The sequence below is a fragment of the Ranitomeya imitator genome, chromosome 5 (genome assembly GCF_032444005.1).
Source record: "Ranitomeya imitator isolate aRanImi1 chromosome 5, aRanImi1.pri, whole genome shotgun sequence".
Taxonomy (NCBI): domain Eukaryota; kingdom Metazoa; phylum Chordata; class Amphibia; order Anura; family Dendrobatidae; genus Ranitomeya; species Ranitomeya imitator.
The window spans coordinates 234,644,387-234,665,094 of NC_091286.1; the positions used below are offsets into that span (position 1 = coordinate 234,644,387).

General features: G+C 44.7%; 1 protein-coding gene across 1 annotated transcript in view; it reads right to left on the bottom strand.

The window, feature by feature from the left end:
- The window catches only part of PDE7B (phosphodiesterase 7B), a 562,290-nt gene that overhangs the window by 317,451 nt on the left and 224,131 nt on the right, over positions 1–20,708 (bottom strand). Inside the window, exon 2 of the mRNA XM_069725979.1 lies at positions 18,132–18,192. Coding sequence (XP_069582080.1) covers positions 18,132–18,192 — 61 coding nt within the window. The remainder of the gene's footprint in view (positions 1–18,131; positions 18,193–20,708) is intronic.

The window sequence follows — 20,708 nt, forward strand, 5'->3', positions numbered from 1 at the left end:
GTTTTTTGTTATGTTATAGCATTTCCCGCCTTTGGTGAATTTTATTCCTATTTAAGAAGTCCTCTTTACTGTGATGACTGTAGAAAGGCTATGGGTTTGTCTATATGAACCACTGACAGCTATAGCAGAAACTCTTGTTAGGGTTCACATATTCACTATTTGGTCAGTATTTTACCTCAGTATGTGTAAGTCAAAACCAGGAGTGGAATAATCAGAGGAAAAGTACTGTATAATAGAAACACGTCACTACTTCTGTATTTATCACCCACTCCTGGTTTTGGCTTCCAAATACTGAGGTAAAATATTACAAATACTGAGGTAAAATACTGACAAAATGCTGAACGTGTGAATGAGGCCTTAGCATTACCTACTTAACTGGTTACGCTATTGATAAATTGTTTATATAATGCATTTTCAAGAGTTGGGAAGAGTTAAAAATAACCGTGGCCTTATCCAGCAATTCAGTGATAATGAAGCCATTCTTCATATGAGAGAATACATTTGTCCCTGCAGCATCGGAAAACGTGTTTGGATTAAGTTTTGTGTTGAGATTTGTAAGCATATTATTTACAGGAAAAGACAATTCTACAGACAAAACCACAATACCAGTATTTAATTAGGCGGTAATATAATCGTGGTGTTATCTTAGTTGTAGGAGGTACTGCAGTTTTGCTCCGTGCCAAAGAGGATAACAATTAGACTACAGCCTACTAATATCAGTTCACTGCAAGGGCACCGCTGCGGCACAAAGAGCTCTTCATTAGACAAGAGCTTGTGCTTGCTGCTTCGCTTCCAGTTTGCACTAACAATGTGGGAAGAACTGGATTCCCACATTCCTTCACTGACGTCAGAAACCCATACACACATTAAATCCACCTCTTCCTTCTCTGAAGAGAGGGAACATAAATTGCAGAAGAAAACCTACATGTTACAATATTAGCACAATCGAAGCTATTTTAAAGAATCATCAGCTGCTCGGGGGAACATAGAAAAAGCACAGCTAAGTATTAAGTAATCATCTCAACGGGAAGCAAAGAAAAGTTTGTTTCCATGTACGTATAGCATGGGTTAAATCTAACGTCTGTGTAAGGGTCAGTTCACACTGTGCTTGCAATGTAGGTATGTTAGAGGTATGTCGGGCAAGTTTCACAATATATACTTCCCTTCTGAAATTTGCCATTGTATAACCATACCATGCCATTTATTGCCATAGGCACCCATATTAAAAAAACATATACTGTTAGGGCTAGCGGAACGCACCAAATACAAAGACAGATAGAGTATGGTGCGTTCGCAGCCCGGGGTCCACCGTGCAGAGATGGAACCTGCTGCCAAGTAATGACGGACTATATGGCGGTACTCATAAGTATACACACGTGGGTTAAACTTCACCCAGCGTGAAGGAAGCGATCCTGTTGCGTCACAGGATCGCGGTACCACACATAGAGCGCGAGCAAGTAGTCAGCGAATTCAACCCCAACTAGGATTGAAGTCCGATTAGACTGGGTGTGTAAGGAAGCTGAATAACAATATTAGGGCACAAGAGTGCATGCGGTGCCGCACTGACGAATGCCACTAACCACCCAGGCTTGGGTAAGGAAAGCACAGAGGAAGTGCACGGCGCCGTACTGGCGGTCACAGCAACTGGACGCTGTAATGTGTGATTCGTGCTGTAGGATAAGTCGGGCGCTAGATAGCAACCATACACCTTCCGCGAACAGACATTCAATAGGGAAGGGGCATCCAAGGACGACTTGCACTCACAACAAACACACATATGCAAATGTACACTAGCGCATGGCCGTGCGGTCATGCGCAGTTTATATAGTTGCAGCACAGGAAGTGGCCACAGAAACTTTGCCCTTCCAAGACCTGCCAAGAGGACCAATAGAATGTGCTGCAGGGCCTGAGCACATGACCCTCGATCTCCAACGGGAGATCTTGCCCTGGGCATGCTCAGTGTGTGCAGACAAGGACTTAGTCCCAGAGAAGTCCGCTCGCTGCTGACCAGCACTGGCTTTAATGGCAGAAGCTGAAGAAGCAGCAGTAACTCTCTGTACAGAGTGAGACTGAGCAAGACGCTGGGACCGACGTCCCTGCTGAGCAGACTCCACTGCGGCTGGATAAGAATGGGAGACCACAGCAGAGATGGCTCGAGATTCCCCCTGTGCAGAAGCGGGAACTCGAGACCTAACATTACCCCCCCTCCTAGGGCCTCGCTACGCTCGAAGGCAGCAATGAGCTGTGGGGCCCGAATGTTTTCAGCAGGCTCCCATGACCTGTCCTCTGGGCCATAACCCTTCCAATCCACCAGATAGAACTTTTTGCCACGTACCACCTTGCACCCCAAAATAGCGTTCACCTCGTAATCGTCCGTAGACGAACCCGATGTCCCGGCAGATGACTCGGAAAACAGGGACATGTATACGGGTTTCAAGAGGGACACATGAAAGGTGTCGGTGATACCCAAGCGTGGAGGAAGAGCCAAACGGTAGACCACAGGATTAACCTGTTCGAGAACCTTGAAGGGACCCAAGTAGCGAGGAGCAAACTTAGTGGACTCAACTCGCAGCCTGATGTTACGGGCAGAGAGCCACACCAAGTCGCCAGGAGCAAAGGTCGGAGCGGGGCGCCGATGAACATCGGCGGAGGACCTCATTCTCTCCTTGGAGGCCCGAATGGCATCCTGCGTGCGGTCCCAAATGTCCCGTGCCTCCACAGCCCAGTCTGCCACCCTGGAGTCAGCAGAAGACACAGGCATGGGCACAGGAACACGCGGATGCTGGCCGTAATTTAGGAGGAATGGAGTCTGACCGGTGGAGTCGGCTACGGCATTGTTAAGTGCAAACTCTGCCCACGGTAGCAAGGATGCCCAGTCATCCTGCCTGGCAGAAACAAAATGTCGTAAATATGTGACCAAGGTCTGGTTGGCCCTCTCTACCAACCCATTCGTCTCGGGATGATATGCCGAAGAGAGATTCAACTCAATACTGAGTAGACGACAAAGCTCTCTCCAGAATCGAGACGCAAACTGGGGACCCCGGTCACTAACAATTTTGTCTGGCATACCGTGTAGGGTAGGTGAAAGATATGCTTGACGAACAAGACAGCCAACGCCCGTGCAGAAGGTAGCCGTGGAAGAGGCACCAAGTGCACCATTTTGGAAAAATGGTCGGTGATCACCCAGATAATGGTGCAGTTACGAGACTTGGGTAAGCCCACCACAAAGTCCATCCTGACCATCTCCCAGGGCCTGTCCGCCACCAGCAGAGGATAAAGCAAACCAGCTGGCCGTTGCCGAGGAGTCTTGTTCTTGGCGCAAGAGACACACGCCCGAACATACTCTGCGACATCACGAGCCATATGCGGCCACCACTATGTCCTCGTCAGTAACTCAGATGTCCTTTTGGTACCAAAATGTCCACCCACCCTGGACGAGTGTGCCCAAGAGAGAACCTCCGGTCGCAAACTGGATGGTACAAAAGTCTTGCCCGGAGGCACAGACTCTAGCGAAACCGGGGCTACAGTTCTCAAGCTCTCGGTGGGGACAATAAGCCGAGGCTCCTCCTCCTCCTCCGCAGATGACACAATGGAGCGAGAGAGAGCGTCGGCCCGAATGTTCTTCTCCCCAGAAAGAAAATGGAGGGTGAAATGAAACCGGGAGAAGAATAAGGACCATCTGGCCTGACGAGAATTCAACCGCTGGGCTGTCTGCAGGTACACCAAATTTTTATGGTCTGTGAAGACTTGGAAGGGAAAACGTGCTCCCTCCAAGAGATGTCTCCACTCCGAGAAAGCCAACTTCATGGCTAGCAACTCCCTGTCCTCGATGGAATAATTCCTCTCTGCTGGTGAGAAGGTCTTGGAGAAAAAGAAGCAAGGATGCTTCCGACCTTGAGCATCCTTTTGGAAGAGGACTGCTCCAGCACCAACAGAAGAGGCATCCACCTCCATGATAAATGGCTTATCAACATCGGGGCGATGTAGGATGGGAGCGCTAGCGAAGTGTGACTTTATAGAGTTAAAGGCCTTGGAGACCTCCTCAGACCACAATTTGGGATTCGCCCCCTTCTTGGTGAGGGCAACCAAGGGAGCTACCAAAGTTGAGAAGTGCGGAATGAACTGGCGATAATAATTAATGAACCCCATAAAGCGCTGCACCGCTTTAAGAGAATGGGGTTCCTGCCAGTCCATCACAGCCTGTAGTTTGGCAGGATCCATAGCCAATCCCTGGGCAGAGATGATGTAGCCTAGGAAAGGTAAGGACTCCTGCTCAAACATACACTTCTCGAACTTGGCATAGAGGGAGTTTGCCCGTAGGAGGTCGAAGACTTTGCAAACATCTCTCCGGTGGGAGTCAATATCTGGAGAGTAGATGAAAAAATCATCCAGATAGACTACGACTGAGGTGGAAAGCATATCCCGGAAGATATCATTCACAAAGTCTTGGAAAACGGCTGGGGCATTACAGAGCCCGAAGGGCATCACCAGATATTCATAGTGCCCATCCCTGGTGTTAAAAGCCGTCTTCCATTCGTCCCCCTCATGGATGCGAATCAGGTTGTAAGCACCCCGCAGATCTAGTTTAGTAAATACCCTTGCTCCCCGAAGCCTATCGAAGAGCTCAGATATCAAGGGCAAAGGATACTTATTTTTAACGGTGATGGCATTAAGACCCCTGTAGTCTATTCATGGACGCAATTCCCCATTCTTCTTCTGCACGAAAAAGAACCCTGCCCCAGCAGGTGACTGTTGTGAATTCTGTGGCAGAGTTCACTCCTGTGGTCACAAGTGGTACTTCGGCTGATTCTCTCTGGGATCTTCCGTTTGTGGAGGAAAGTGGTACTGCAGCTTCTGAGTTTTCTCCCTCAGGTGATCTGGTGAGCTCGTTAGCTTCTTCTCTACTTAACTCCACCTGATGCTTTGATCCATGCTTCCTGTCAATGTTCCAGTGTTGGACTGGTTTTTTCCCTGGATCATTCCTGTGGCCTGCTGCTCTGCAAAGCTAAGTTTTGCTTTTGTTATTTTGTTGCTATTTTTCAGTCCAGCTTGCTTTATTGGTTTTTTCTCGCCTGCTGGAAGCTCTGAGACGCAGAGGGACGACCTCCGTACCGTTAGTCGGTGCGGAGGGTCCTTTTGTCCCCTCTGCGTGGTTATTTATAGGTTTTTGTGCTGACCGCAAAGTTATCTTCCCTATCCTCGTTCTATTCAGCTAGTCGGGCCTCACTTTGCTAAATCTGTTTCATCTCTATGTTTGTGTTTTCATCTTACTCACAGTCATTATATGTGGGGGGCTGCCTTTTCCTTTGGGGAATTTCTCTGAGGCAAGGTAGGCTTATTTTTCTATCTTCAGGAATAGCTAGTTTCTCAGGCTGTGACGAGGCGCCTAGGTTCTGGTCAGGAGCGCTCCACGGCTACCTTTAGTGTGGTTTGATAGGATCAGGGATTGCGGTCTGCAGAGTTCCCACGTCTCAGAGCTCGTTCTTTAATTTTGGGTGTTTGTCAGATCACTGTATGTGTTCTGACCGCTATGTCCATTGTGTTACTGAATTGGTTAACATAACAGGTGACACTGACTTCCTAATGAATCCTCTTGCCAGATTTTCCTGGATGTACTGTGACATTGCCTCCGTCTCCGGGAGAGATAACGGATAGACTCGACCCCGGGGAGGCTCAGCACCAGGCAAGAGATCAATAGGACAGTCATTGGGGCGATGGGGCGGAAGGATCTCCGCCGCCTTTTTGGAGAACACGTCTGCATAAGACCAATACTGCTTGGGGAGAGAGGAAAGATCTGCGGGTACCTCTGTAGTAGCAACCTGAACGCACTCCCTCTGACACCTACCCCCACAAGATTTGCCCCATCCCAGGATTCTGCCAGAGGACCACTCAATATGAGGAGAGTGGTACCGTAGCCAAGGTATTCCCAACAGGACCTCATCAATTCCCTCAGGAATGATGAGCAGAGATATAATCTCCTGATGAGATGGCGACATGGACAGAGTAAAAGGGATGGTCTGGTGTGTAATCTGTGAGGGCAGTGTCGACCCATTCACCACTCGTACTGTTACTGGTTGAGCTAGCATAACCAGGGGTATTGCGTGACGTTGGGCGAAGGCAGAAGACATAAAATTGCCCTCCGCCCCAGAATCCACGCAGAGCTCTACCGAGTGGGAGAATGAGCCTATAGTAATTGTCCCCTTAAAGGACAATTTAGAGGCAAACGTCGCCGTGTCTAGTGTACCTCCACCTACTACCACTAGACGCTGATGTTTCCTCGACCGCTGAGGACATCTGGTGGCTAGATGTCCTGACTGCTGGCAAACATGACAGACCTTGAGTGCACAAGCGGTCCGGGACTTAGATCCCGCTTGTGACACTTCCCTAGCCTCATGTGACTCAGGAACCAGGACCGGAGATTCCAGAGGTTTGGCGAAGGTAGGAGCCAGCCGAAACCTCTGCCTACACTGGGCTCGCTCTAACCTCCGCTCGTTAAAACGGAGGTCAATTCGAGTGGAGACAGTTATTAACTCCTCCAGTGTGGCAAGAATCTCCCTAGTGGCCAGAGCGTCCTTAACGTGGTCAGCCAGGCCCCTCCAAAATATGGGAATAAGAGCTTTATCCGACCAATCCAGCTCAGAAGCTAAAGTGCGGAATTGGACGGCAAACTGACTGACCAAGGACTCACCCTGAGTTAATGCCAGCAGTTGGAGCGCAGTATCATGGGTGACTTGAGGTCCTAAAAAGACCTGTTTCAGAGTGCTCAGAAACAGTGGAGTACTCTGCACCACATGATCGCCACGCTCCCACAGCGGCGTAACCCATTCCAACGCCCTGTCCGACAAGAGAGACATTATAAATCCCACCTTAGCCCGCTCTGTGGGAAAACGTGCAGCCAGGAGCTCGAGGTGAATAGAGCACTGACTCACAAATCCCCTACAAAATTTGCTATCACCAGAAAATTTTTCTGGCAGCGGGAGGCGAGAAAATGTCGGAGCAGGGGTGGCAATGGACAGGGTTGCTGCAGCCACGCTAGCAGCCTGTACAGCAACTGCGGTAACATCCACAGCTGAGGTTGCGCTCTCAAGAGCCGCCAACCTACCCTCCAGCTGCTGGATATACCGCAAGGATTGCTGTTTGTCCGTCATTACTAGCCAGACCCTGGCGCTAGTGTAATGTTAGGGCTAGCGGAACGCACCAAATACAAAGACAGATAGAGTATGGTGCGTTCGCAGCCCGGGGTCCACCGTGCAGAGATGGAACCTGCTGCCAAGTAATGACGGACTATATGGCGGTACTCATAAGTATACACACGTGGGTTAAACTTCACCCAGCGTGAAGGAAGCGATCCTGTTGCATCACAGGATCGCGGTACCACACATAGAGCGCGAGCAAGTAGTCAGCGAACTCAACCCCAACTAGGATTGAAGTCCGATTAGACCCTTGCTGGCACAACACCGCAACTGGGTGTGTAAGGAAGCTGAATAACAATATTAGGGCACAAGAGTGCATGCGGTGCCGCACTGCCGAACGCCAGTAACCACCCAGGCTTGGGTAAGGAAAGCACAGAGGAAGTGCACGGCGCCGTACTGGCGGTCACAGCAACTGGACGCTGTAATGTGTGATTCATGCTGTAGGATAAGTCGGGCGCTAGATAGCAACCATACACCTTCCGCGAACAGACATTCAATAGGGAAGGGGTATCCAAGGACGACTTGCACTCACAACAAACACACATATGCAAATGTACACTAGCGCATGGCCGTGCGGTCATGCGCAGTTTATATAGTTGCAGCACAGGAAGTGGCCACAGAAACTTTGCCCTTCCAAGACCTGCCAAGAGGACCAATGGAATGTGCTGCAGGGCCTGAGCACATGACCCTCGATCTCCAACGGGAGATCTTGCCCTGGGCATGCTCAGTGTGTGCAGACAAGGACTTAGTCCCAGAGAAGTCCGCTCGCTGCTGACCAGCACTGGCTTTAATGGCAGAAGCTGAAGAAGCAGCAGTAAATCTCTGTACAGAGTGAGACTGAGCAAGACGCTGGGACCGACGTCCCTGCTGAGCAGACTCCACTGCGGCTGGATAAGAATGGGAGACCGCAGCGGAGATGGCTCGAGATTCCTCCTGTGCAGAAGCGGGAACTCGAGACCTAACATATACCATGCAAGGCTGTGCTATGCCATATAGTGGAAAAAATATATAGTACTATACGTCACTCCATCTGGGTAGAGGTGCTCGAGCAGGGATTTAGTCCATAAATATGGAAAGACAAAAACTCGGCACTCGGAGGTTGAGCAGTAGAATTGAGGTAATTTTATTTCAGCAATCCAATTGCAATATGCATTAGGCGTTTTGGTAATAATTTCCGGACCTTCCTCAGAAAGCATCAGATTGCCATGAGTGAGGTAGTTTCAGGAGAAGGAGCACAAGTAGTCTGGTATGTCTTCTGTGAGGGCTTAATTAATCTGTACATAAATTCTTGTGTTAATCAGAGCCTAAAGTACAAAATTATTGCACCCAATAACATCGGCGAGTAGCAGAAAATCTATAATTGATGGTTTCTACATATAAACAGTGTATATCAATATGGAAAATCATGAGTGTCGAACTAGGACCAAAATTCAGTCCTGGCATTTGAGAACACAAAGGCCCACTTTCTGTTGTGAATGGTAACTATGTCCACGCACTTACGGATTATGTCTGAATGTGGTGTACATCACATTTACAGAATACAAACTGATGTAAACTTCACTTTGATATTTACAGTTAAAATCCAAGGTATATTATGAGGAATATGAGGTTCCCTCCAGGAAAAGTGCGATTGTTTCTGATGGGAGGCATGAAAACACAAGAAAAAAGGTCCTCGATATCCATTAAAGACAGACAAAAAACAGTCAAGCAGAAACAATCAGCTGTGATCCCGTACTGTAATGTCTGTATACTCTCTTTCGCTTCCCCCCTGCCATGGTATGATCAGACCATGTTCCTGTACGGTCAGACACAGCCATTACACAGTACACAGCAGGGGACATTTATAAGATTATCTCAGCACAGGAACATTTTATTTATACACATCCAATTGTGGAACTTATTATTATTCCAAGATCTATTAATTGAAATTAATTTTTGTTCATGGGAAAACCCCCTTAACTGTTCACAATAACAGTAATTTTTGATCTGGGGTACCCAAACTTTTACATGTCACTGTCATCCTGTCCATTTTTCACCCAGAGTCCTTTGGTTTAGGGGACTGCCATATTATACTGTGTATTATGCTAAATGGCTTGGCTCATCACAGTCTAATGTTCCATTCCAACCCGTGGAGGAGTAAGGGGTCACCCATTGTGACTCATGGCGCTACTAGTACATATCACAAAATCAGCAATTTGACAAAATCAAAGTGCAAATTTAACTTTCCTAAAATGTCTATTAGATCAGGATGTATAGATCAAATATGTATCGTGTAATCAGGATTGCTCTTTGACATTGCATTATGTATGAATACACAAATCTCATTAACACACCCATGTCAAGTACATCCTGTCTCCTTATATGTCAGTTTTGAAATATAGTGTAAGTATCAAAATAGCTCCCTTTATAAGGGAGGCAGTTAAAAAATAACACACAGGCAGACAACAATTAAGGAGTGGCATGCTTTGGCTTGACATGTCAGCAAAACCAGAACGCTAATGTATTACCTCCAGAGATCTATCCTCTTGTGCTTAATGGGATTGCCAACTATTTGGAAAACCCCTTCTAAAAAGCAGTATTTTCCCATTTTAATAAAAAAAAAAGAGATGCTTGCTTCCCGTATCAGCACTGCTGTAGCAAAGTTGGCGAGGAGTCTTCTGGGATTTGAATGACACTATTACGTCATGTGAGTGCTGCAGCCAATCAGCAGCCAACAATGGACAGTAGCACTCACACCTTTGCAGGACGTCTGCGTTTCATTCAAAGGAAGTGAAAGAAAAGCAGCCAATTAGTGGCAGCTGATTGGCTGCAGCACTCACATAACATCACAATGTCATGTGAAAGTCGGCAGACCCTGCACCAACATTGCTGGAACAGCGCTGGTGCTCATCTTCAGAAAAGGAAATTTGTACTTTATAAAAATGAAATTTTGATTGCACGCTCAGAAAACTTTAAAATTTAAAATCCATAATGCCATATATAAAAAAGCTAAGAAAGTGAGAAAAGCACCTGCCATGGTGTGTCAAGTATTGCCCCTGTCCATTTCATTTGATTACTACATGTGTTTGATACCAGCCGATCGTATATACATAGTGGCAGGTATTTGCTGGAGCAGTGGTGTCATCACCATCATCACCACTCGATTCGGAGGATTTGAGCAGAACCAGACAATCCCTTTAAGTTCACCTATTTGTTTATAACAAAATCTGTAGTTTTGCACAAGTGGATGCTTGTAGATGTTGATAGATTACTGAATCTACAGTATCTTCATTAGTGATGAGCGAATATACTCGTTACTCAAGATTTCCCGAGCACGCTTGGGGGTCCTCCGAGTATTTTTTAGTGCTCGGAGATTTAGTTTTCCTCACCTCAGCTGAATGATTTACATCTGTTAGCCTGATTACATGTGGGGATTCCCTAGCAACCAAGCAACCCCCACATGTACTTATGCTGGCTAACAGATGTAATTATTCAGCTGCGGAGATGAAAACTAAATCTCCGAGCACTAAACAATACTCGGAGGACACCCGAGCATGCTCGAGAAATCTCAAGTAACGAGTATATTTGCTCATCACTAATCTTCATTTATTGCAAGTCATATTCCAAACAAGATATTGATTTATTTAATTTTATTTACAAAATTTATTTGTTTTACAGGCGTAACAATAGCAGATATTCAACCAAGCAAATAGGTGGAATAATGCTAATCCATTTCCATGGTTAGTAACACACATTGAATTTTGGGTGGAACATTTTAGCTCTCTTATTATAGTGGAACACATAATGACTATGTCCTAGTAAAAGATGTAATGAATATGTTATAGAACACTGATGGCTATAGGGCGGCTTTTCTCCAGTATCATCACACTAGTCCTGAGCTGAAGCATGAGTGTTAGGCGCACAGATTATAGTAATCACCTTATCTTCTTGCATAACCCTGATAATTCCTCATCATTCAATTAACCTTTTAAACTTGCAGTGAAAATAACACAGTTCGTCCTATCAATGTAGACAACTTTAGTTAATTAAGCAAAAGCTATTCCCATCTCCAAAATTCTCTCCCAATATGTAGTAATAATATTAGCAAATACCTCCAATTAGAAATGTAGTATAGTTCTTCTGATTCGCTGTGTTTCTTTACTCATATGCAGGCATTGCAGGACCTTAGGTATCCAACTAGCTAACTTTCACTATATCAGTGGTCGTAATCATGGATACCTAAGGTCCTGCAATGCCTGCACATGAGGAAAGAAGCACAGCGAATCAGAAGAAATACACTACATTTATAATTGGAGGTATTTCCTAATATTATTATTATTATTACACCTACTAAACACTGAGATAGGATCTTGGAGATGGGAATACCCCTTTTAAACTATGTTCACATGTCCAGTAGTTATTTCCATTTTTTGGATCTGTTTTGAGATGATAAAAACGGAAATAAAGGATCATTTAAATGGGGACGGAAATGTCCTAAAATATCTTCCCATTGACTGCAATACATTTTTGAGTTGGCTCAAAAAACATAGTCTGCATATCTATTTTGTCCAGCCAAAAAAAAGCAGATAGCAACTAGATTTTTTTTTTGTAGTATCATCTGTTAATTTTTCTGTTTTTTAACCCCTTAATCCGATATGACGTACTATCCCATCGAGGTGACCTGGGACTTAATTCCCTGTGATGGGATAGTACGTCATGTGCAATCCGCCACGCTCATGGGGGGAGCGCGGCCGATCGCGGCCGAGTGTCAGCTGACTATCGCAGCTGACATCCGGCACTATGTGCCAGGAGTGGTCACGGACCGCTCCTAGCACATTAACCCCCGAAACACTGCGATCAAACATGATGGCAGCGTTCCGGGGGCATAGGGAAGCATTGCGCAGGGGGGGGGGGGGGCTTCCTGCAGGCTTCCCTGAGACCCTCGGTACAAGGCGATGTGCTCACCTTGTACCGAGCATCTCCTCCCTGCAGGCCCCGGATCCAAAATGGCCACGGGGCTACTTCTGGGTCCTGCAGGGAGGTGGCTTACAAGCGCCTACTCAGAGCAAGCGCTGGTAAGCCTGCAGCCCGGCTTGTCAGATTGCTGATTTGAAACAGTGCTGTGTAAAGTGTAAGATCAGCGATCTGACCCTATAGTGTGATGTCCTCCCCTGGGACAACGTTATAAAGTAAAAAAAAAATTGGATGTTTAAAAAAAAAAAAAAAAAAAAAATCATAAATAAAAAATATATATTGTTCCCATAAATACATTTCTTTATCTAAATAATAATAATAAAAAAAGTACACATATTAGTATCGCCGCGTCCGTAACAACCCCACCTATAAAACTGTCCCTCTATTTAACCCCTTCAGTAAACGCCATAAAAAATAAAAAAAGAGGCAAAAAACAACACTTTATTATCATACCGCCGAACAAAAAGTGGAATAACATGCAATCAAAAAGACGGATATAAATAGCCATGGTACCGCTGAAAACATGATATTGTCCCGCAAAAAACGAGCCGCCATACAGCATCATCAGTGAAAAAATTAAAAAGTTACAGTCCTCAGAATAAAGCGATACAAAAATAATCATTTTTTCTATAAAATAGTTTTTATCATATAAAAGCGCCAATACATAAAAAAGATATAAATGAGGTATCGCTGTAATCGTACTGACCAGAAGAATAAAACTGCTTTATTAATTTTACTGCAAAACACTGCAGAGGTTCTTACCTGCCTAGGCCTCCAAACAAATGCACTAACAGGATGCAGTGGACCCATGTGGTTAAAATAGAAACACAGGTGCAGCATAACCGATGAGGCAGCCACTCACCAGCTACCAAACTAATGGAGGGGGTGGCTGCTTGGCACATTGCTGCCTGATCTAATAGAAGGGTGTCACTACTAGGCCTGCCTGGATGCTGTGCATCTCCATTGTGTGAACAGCGCCACATACAAGATTTTATGTGCAGCAATGTGCCAAGCAGCCACCCCCTCCATTAGTTTGGTAGCTGGTGAGTGGCTGCCTCATCGGTTATGCTGCACCTGTGTTTCTATTTTAACCACATGGGTCCACTGCATCCTGTTAGTGCATCTGTTTGGAGGCCTAGGCAGGTAAGAACCTCTGCCGTGTTTTGCAGTTTTTTTCTAATTTTTGGAGGATCTCTGAATCCTCTTTTTGTGCTTTTGCTGTTTAGAGATTTATCAATTTTACCAAACATGGAACGGTATAAACGCCCCCCCCCCCCCCCCAAAAGAAATTCATGAATAGCTGGTTTTTGGTCATTCTGCCTCACAAAAATCGGAATAAAAAGCGATCAAAAAATGTCATGTGCCCGAAAATGATACCAATAAAAACGTCAACTCATCCTGCAAAAAGCAAGACCTCATATGACTCTGGGGACCAAAATATAGAAAAATGATAGCTCTCAAAATGTGGAGATGCAGAAACTATTTTTTGCAATAAACAACGTCTTTTAGTGTGTGACAGCTGCAAATCATAAAAATCTGCTAAAATACCCACTATAAATAGTAAATCAAATCCCCCTTGATCACCCCGTTAGTTAGGGAAAATAATAAAATTAAAAAAATGCATTTATTTCCATTTTCCCATTAGAGTTAGGGTTAGGGCTAGGGTTCGGGTTAGGGCCAAGGTTAGGTCTAGGGTTAGGGTAAGGGTTAGGGCTAGGGTTAGGGCTACAGTTAGGGTTGGGGCTAAAGTTAGGGTTAGGGCTGGGGCTAAAGTTAGGGTTAGGGCTACAGTTAGGGTTGGGGCTAAAGTTATGGTTAGGGTTGGGGCTAAAGTTAGGGTAAGGCTGCTTTCACACATCAGGTTTTTGGTTTCAGGCTAAATCCGGCAAATTTGTCAAAAACCAGATCCAGCGTAAATTGTGAAAAACTGATGCACCGGATCCGTTTTTTAGCTGGATTCGGCTCTCTTTACTGCGCATGGATTTTTGACTTCCTGGAGGGGGGGAGGAGAGAGAGAGAGAGATTTTTTCCCATTGCAGTGAACGTTTTTTTGTCCGGCAAAAAAGCCTGAAGGGACGGATCCAGCACAAAACGGATGAAACACATGTCCTTCAGGCACAATCCGGCGCTAATACTGTACAACTCTATGGGAGAAAAAACTGATCCGGCGTAAGACAAAAACGGATCCGGATTGTGCCTGAAACTGCCGGATTGTGCCTGAAAGAAAAAACCTGATGCGTGAAAGCAGCCTTAGGGTTGTGGCTAAAGTAAGAGTTAGGGTTGAGGTTAAAGTTAGGGTTAGGGCTACAGTTAGGGTTGGGGATAAATTTAGGATTTGAATTATATTTACAGTTGGGATTAGGGTTAGGGGTGTGTCAGGGTTAGGGGTGTGGTTAGGATTATGGTTGGAATTAGAGTTAGGGGTGTGTTGGAGTTAGGGGTGTGGTTAGGGTTGGGATTAGGGTTAGGAGTGTGGTTGTGGTTGGGATTAAGGGTGTGTTTGGGTTAGGGTTTCAGTTAGAATTGGGGGCTTCCACTGTTTAGGCACATCAGGGCTCTTCAAACGCGAAATGGCGTCTGATCTCAATTCCAGCCAATTCTGCGCTGAAAAAGTAAAACAGTGCTCCTTCCCTTCCAAGCTCTCCTGTGTGGCCAAACAGGGGTTTAACCCAACATATGGGCTATCAGTGTACTCAGGACAAATTGGACAACAACATTTGTGGTCCAATTTCTCTGGTTACCCTTGGGAAAATAAAAATTGGGGGGGGGGGGCTAAAAAACATTTTTGTGGAAAAAAAAAGATTTTTATTTTTACGGCTTTGCATTATAAACTGTAGTGAAACACTTGGGGGTTCAAAGTTCTCACAACACATCTAGATGAGTTCCTTGGGGGTCTAGTTTCCAATATGGGGTCACTTGTGGGGGGTTTCTACTGTTTGGGTACGTTAGGGGCTCTGCAAACGCAATGTGACACCTGCAGACCATTCCATCTAAGTCTGCATTCCAAACGGCGCTCCTTCCCTTCCGAGCTCTGCAATGCGCCCAAACGGTGGTTCCTTCCACATATGGGGTATCAGCGTACTCAGAACAAATTGGAAAACAATGTTTGGGGTCCAGTTTCTCCTGTTACCATTGGGAAAATACAAACCTGGAGGCTAAAAATAATTTTTGTGGAAAAAAAAAGAAATTTTATTTTCACAACTCTGCATTATTTGATAGTAACATAGTAACATAGTTAGTAAGGCCGAAAAAAGACATTTGTCCATCCAGTTCAGCCTATATTCCATCATAATAAATACCCAGATCTACGTCCTTCTACAGAACCTAATAATTGATAGTGTAGTAAAACACTTGGGGGTTCAAAGCTCTCACAACACATCTAGATAAGTTCCTTAGGGGTCTACTTTCCAAAATGGTGTCACTTGTCGGGGGTTTCAATGTTTAGGCACATCAGTGGCTCTCCAAACGCAACATGGAGTCCCATCTCAATTCCCTTCAATTTTGCATTGAAAAGTCAAACGGCGCTACTTCCCTTCCGAGCTCTGACATGCGCCTAAACAGTGGTTTACCCCCACATATGGGGTATCAGAGTACTCAGGACAAATTGCACAACAACTTTTGTGGTCCAATTTCTTCTCTTACCCTTGGGAAAATAAAAAATTGGGGGCGAAAAAATAATTTTTGTGAAAAAATTTGATTTTTTATTTTGACGGTTCTGCATTATAAACTTCTGTGAAACACTTGATGGGTGAAAGTGGTCCCCACACATCTAGATAAGTTCCTTAGGGGGTCTACTTTCCAAAATGGTGTCACTTGTGGGGGGTTTCAATGTTTAGGCACATCAGTGGCTCTCCAAACGCAACATGGTGTCCCATCTCGATTCCAGTCAATTTTGCATTGAAAAGTCAAATGGTGCTCCTTTCCTTCCGAGCTCTGTCATGCGCCCAAACAGTGGTTTACCCCCACATATGGGGTATCGGCGTACTCAGGACAAATTGTACAACAACTTTTGGGGTCCATTTTCTGTTCCTGTTACCCTTGGTAAAATAAAACAAATTGGAGCTGAAATAAATTTTTTTGTGATAAAAAGTTAAATGTTCATTTTTTTTAAACATTCCAAAAATTCCTGTGAAACCTGAAGGGTTAATAAACTTCATGAATGCAGTTTTGAGCACCTTGAGAGGTGCAGTTTTTAGAATGGTGTCACACTTGGTTATTTTCTATTATATAGACCCCCATGCCTCACTCTAGTCTAAGATCAAAGATACAGTACTAGAAGGTCCAGATATCTTTTATGCATTTTACCTTACCTCCTGTCTCAGAGAGGGAGAAGACCTCAAAGACCTGTTTGTAACAATTGTCTTATAGTAGTTGTCTAGACTTGGGGTTCAGGTTTGCAGTGGGTGAGTGCCTGACTATGTATGCGATTTGCATACATGCAGTCAAGTGCCAACTAGATGTGCACAGCCTTGCCCAATACAAGTGAATTGAGCGAGGCTGGAAACATCTAGTCAGAATGTGGCTAGAAGTATGCACATAACATACTTGATGTCAGGAGCGGAGAGTCCTGACAGTGTGCAGTGTATATGCTGTGAGGATTCACAAGTCTGCAGTCATGTAGAGTGACTGTAGACAGACAAGAATACTACCCATCAGTTATAATCTTCTATATCAGTAGATGGATATAAGAAATACATGGGGTGGAACACTGCAGTCCTTACATTATTGACTTGAATTGGAGATAAATAGCAGTATTAAGCAGTGTCTACTAAGAAGTGGATTGAGCTAGTGTGTTTCTTCATGCACAAATGATTGGTGGGGATGTCGGATCCCACCAATCACATAGTGATAACCTATCCCAGTGACAGACTATTAAATGTTAAGTCCTGGACAAGCCTTTAATGGGATTGTCCACTACTCAGACAACCCCGTTGTCAATCCCTTTATTTCCCCCCAGTAAAATAATAACAGCTACATTCACCACCGGTGCCGGTGCTGTTCTCAGGTATTGCTTGACATCTTCTGGATGTATTTGATTTGTGATACCTGCAGCTAATCAGCGGTTGCTGAGCAGCTTTCACTTCCTTTGGATGTATGTTATTTTTTTGAAGGCAGGCAGAGTCAAGCCAGCGCTGACTGGCCACAGGGATCGCGTGACATAAAAATGTCATGTGATCCCCGGAAGAGACAGTCACAATGCCTCTGGAATGGCGCTGGCCTCAAAGTATAGATGCTATTATTTTACTGGGGGGAACACAGGGAATGAGAAAGAGACACCCCTTTTAAAGTTATTCAATCTAACAGTGTGCACTCCAATACAGTAACAAAAAGCTAACTCTTTAAATAAGGAGACCTTCCACACATTTTCACCTTAAGATTTCAACCAGGCAGTTTCCAATTAGTCATTACAACAGACAGTAATGATGTGTCTACAACTTCCAGACATTTCTGTGAACAAGACAGCACAAGAATAAAATGGTAGCGTTTTCGTGAGAGGACATTCCATAAGACCCAACTAAAGTCATAATAAGGAGTTTATTTACCTGCAATGTTTGCTTCATTGCTTGATGCCAATAATTTGTTAGCTGTGAACGTCCTTGCAATGGTTGCTGTAGAGAGGTCGCCAAGAAGCTATTTTCACGTGGCTTGTGGGAATTGGGATTCAAACCACAAATATCTTCCAGGCCAATCTTCAACAAGATTCCAGGCTCACGAAAAGAGCACTTTTTGACATCAGTTTTATGGCCTAATTCATCTTTTATTTTATATATATATAAATATACACACATTATATTTCTTATATATATATTAGAAATAGTATTTCAGTATATAAAAATATTTTAACTTTGTGTTGTCAGCCAAAACTAATAGGATTATTTTGTGAATGAAACCTTCATGGCTGGACTCTTTTCACATTCACCAGAAATACAGGGGTAAAGCTTCATAACCTTTAGCATTTGCATTAGAAAAATGAAGACTTCTTACCTAGCATGCACACGCATCTGGCATTCTGATCTGGGTTGTCAAATTGGATTTCTCCACACCTCTGAAAGGGCAAAACAATATGTCTGTTATACGAATGTCCATATGAGATCTGCTGGCGAGCTATTATTATTATTCACTTGTGGTACATGGCTTTATGAATGCTGCATAAGTATAAAGTTATAAAGTACTCAATATACTAAACATCAGAATATCAAGCAGGAAACTTAGTCATATACGCAACTTAAAAAATTATTTCTAAGTTATAAAGAATATGGGACTGTTTTAGTTAAGGGTAATATTGGTTACCAACCTCCTACCTTTCTACAGATCTGAAGTTAGATCACCTAAAACTATATCTCTAAAGTTAGCTGTTATTTCATGGCCATTGGCGGAACAATGCTTTGGTTGATCCTTTGATTGACAGCCATATTGGCCATCTTTCTCATACACAGGAGCAATGCTTGGCCAACTACTGCATTGTACTCTGAGACATCTCTGTCAGAGACTTATCTTTGGTAGTACGAAGGGATCAGCAGTCGGAAATTAGACATGTCGGATGGATATTTCCACCACCATCAGTTGTCTGGCTCCTCCATACTTACACATTAGTTTTGCTAGCTTACATTAGTGTGAAGCTTGAAACTGACCTAACCCATACTTTAAAGAGTTTGCAGATCAAATACAAGATGGAATAAAATGGTTAAATTACCTTTATTGTAAATTAGAAAACATTCATATACTAACATGGTCTTATTAGTCCATGTAGATGTTGCATTTTTGGCACCGGTGGACACAGACAGAATATGGGCTCTTTATATGTAAAATAAAAATAGTTTGTATTCAACTTCAGTGCCAGTGCCATTCTAGTGATATGTCTGATATGTACAAGAACAATATATGGGAACATTCCAGTCCAGTAGCTCATCATAATGCACAATTGCACCTGCTTTGGAAGTAGAACTGGGTTCCCTTACCTCTCCGGCCCCTGCGCAACTGCACAGGTCGCACCAATTGCAATCAATCTCCACCATTATGGAAGACCAACTTTCCACCCTATTCTCAAGTTCACATCTCACCACGTGTGCACTTGACCTGATCCCATCCACTTCATCCCAGTCTTCATCCCAACTGTAACCCATCACTTCAACCTATCAATAACAACTGGTGTTTTCCCCTCATGCTTCAAACATACCTACCTCAATCACATCTATCCTCAAAAAGTCCTCTCTTGACCCATCCTCTGCATCTAGCTATTGCCCAATATCACTTCTCCCCTTTGCCTCAAAACTACTGGAACAACATGTCCATTTCGAACTGTCCTCCCACCTCTCTTCCTGCTCCCTCTTCGACCGCTTACAATCTGGCTTTCGGCCGCGTCACTCTACTGAACCTGCCGTAACTGAAGTCACCAATGACCTGCTGACTGCCAAAGCCAAGCGACACTACTCTGTCCTCTGCCTTTGACAGACCCTCTCATCTCTTGGCATCACAGACTTGGCCCTATCCTGGATCACATCATACCTGAAATATCGAACATTCAGTGTCTCCCACTCACACACCACCTCCTCATCTCACCCTCTATCTGTCGGAATTCCGCAAGGTTGAGTCCCAGGGCCCCTGCTCTTCTCCATTTACACCTTCGGACTGGGACTGCTCATAGAATCTCACGGCTTGCAGTATCACCTCTATGCTGATGACACACAAATCTACCTCTCTGGACCAGATATCACCTACCTACTAACCACAATCTCACAATGTCTGCCCACTATTTCATCCTTCTTCTCTTCTAGATTTCTAAAACTTAACATGGACAAAACAGAATTCATCATCTTTCCCCCATCTCACTCGACTCTCCCAACAAACCTATCCATTAAAGTTAATGGCTGCTCACTCTCCCCAGTCCCACAAGCTCGCTGCCTCGGTGTAATCCTTGACTCTGATCTTTCCTTCAAGCCACATATCCAGGCCCTTTCCACCTCCTGCCGACTTCAACTCAAAAACATCTACCAGATCTGTACATTCCTCAACATAGAATCTGCAAAAACTATAGTGCATGCCCTCATCATCTCCCACCTTGACTACTGCAACCTCCTGCTCTGTGGTCTCCCCTCTAACACTCTCGTGCCCGTCCACTCTATCTTAAACTTCTACTGCCCGACTAATCCACCTAACCCCCCCGCTATTCCCTGGCCTCTCTTCTTTGTCAATCCATTCACTGGCTTCTCATGCCCCAGAGACTCCAGTTCAAAACCCTAACCATGGCATACAAAGCCATCCACAACCTGTTTCCTCCATACATCTGTGACCTCGTCTCCCAGTTCCTACCAGCACGCAACCTCCTATCCTCACAAGATCTCCTTCTCGACTCCCCTCTTATCTCTTCTTCTCACAATCGCATACAAGATTTTTCCCGCACATCCCCCCTCCTCTGGAACTCTATAACCCAACATATCAGACTCTCGCCTACTGTGGAAACCTTCAAATGGAACCTGAAGACTTACCGCTTTTGACAAGCCTACAACCTGCAGTAAACACCAATCCACCAAACCACTACATGACCAGCTCTGCCCTCACCTA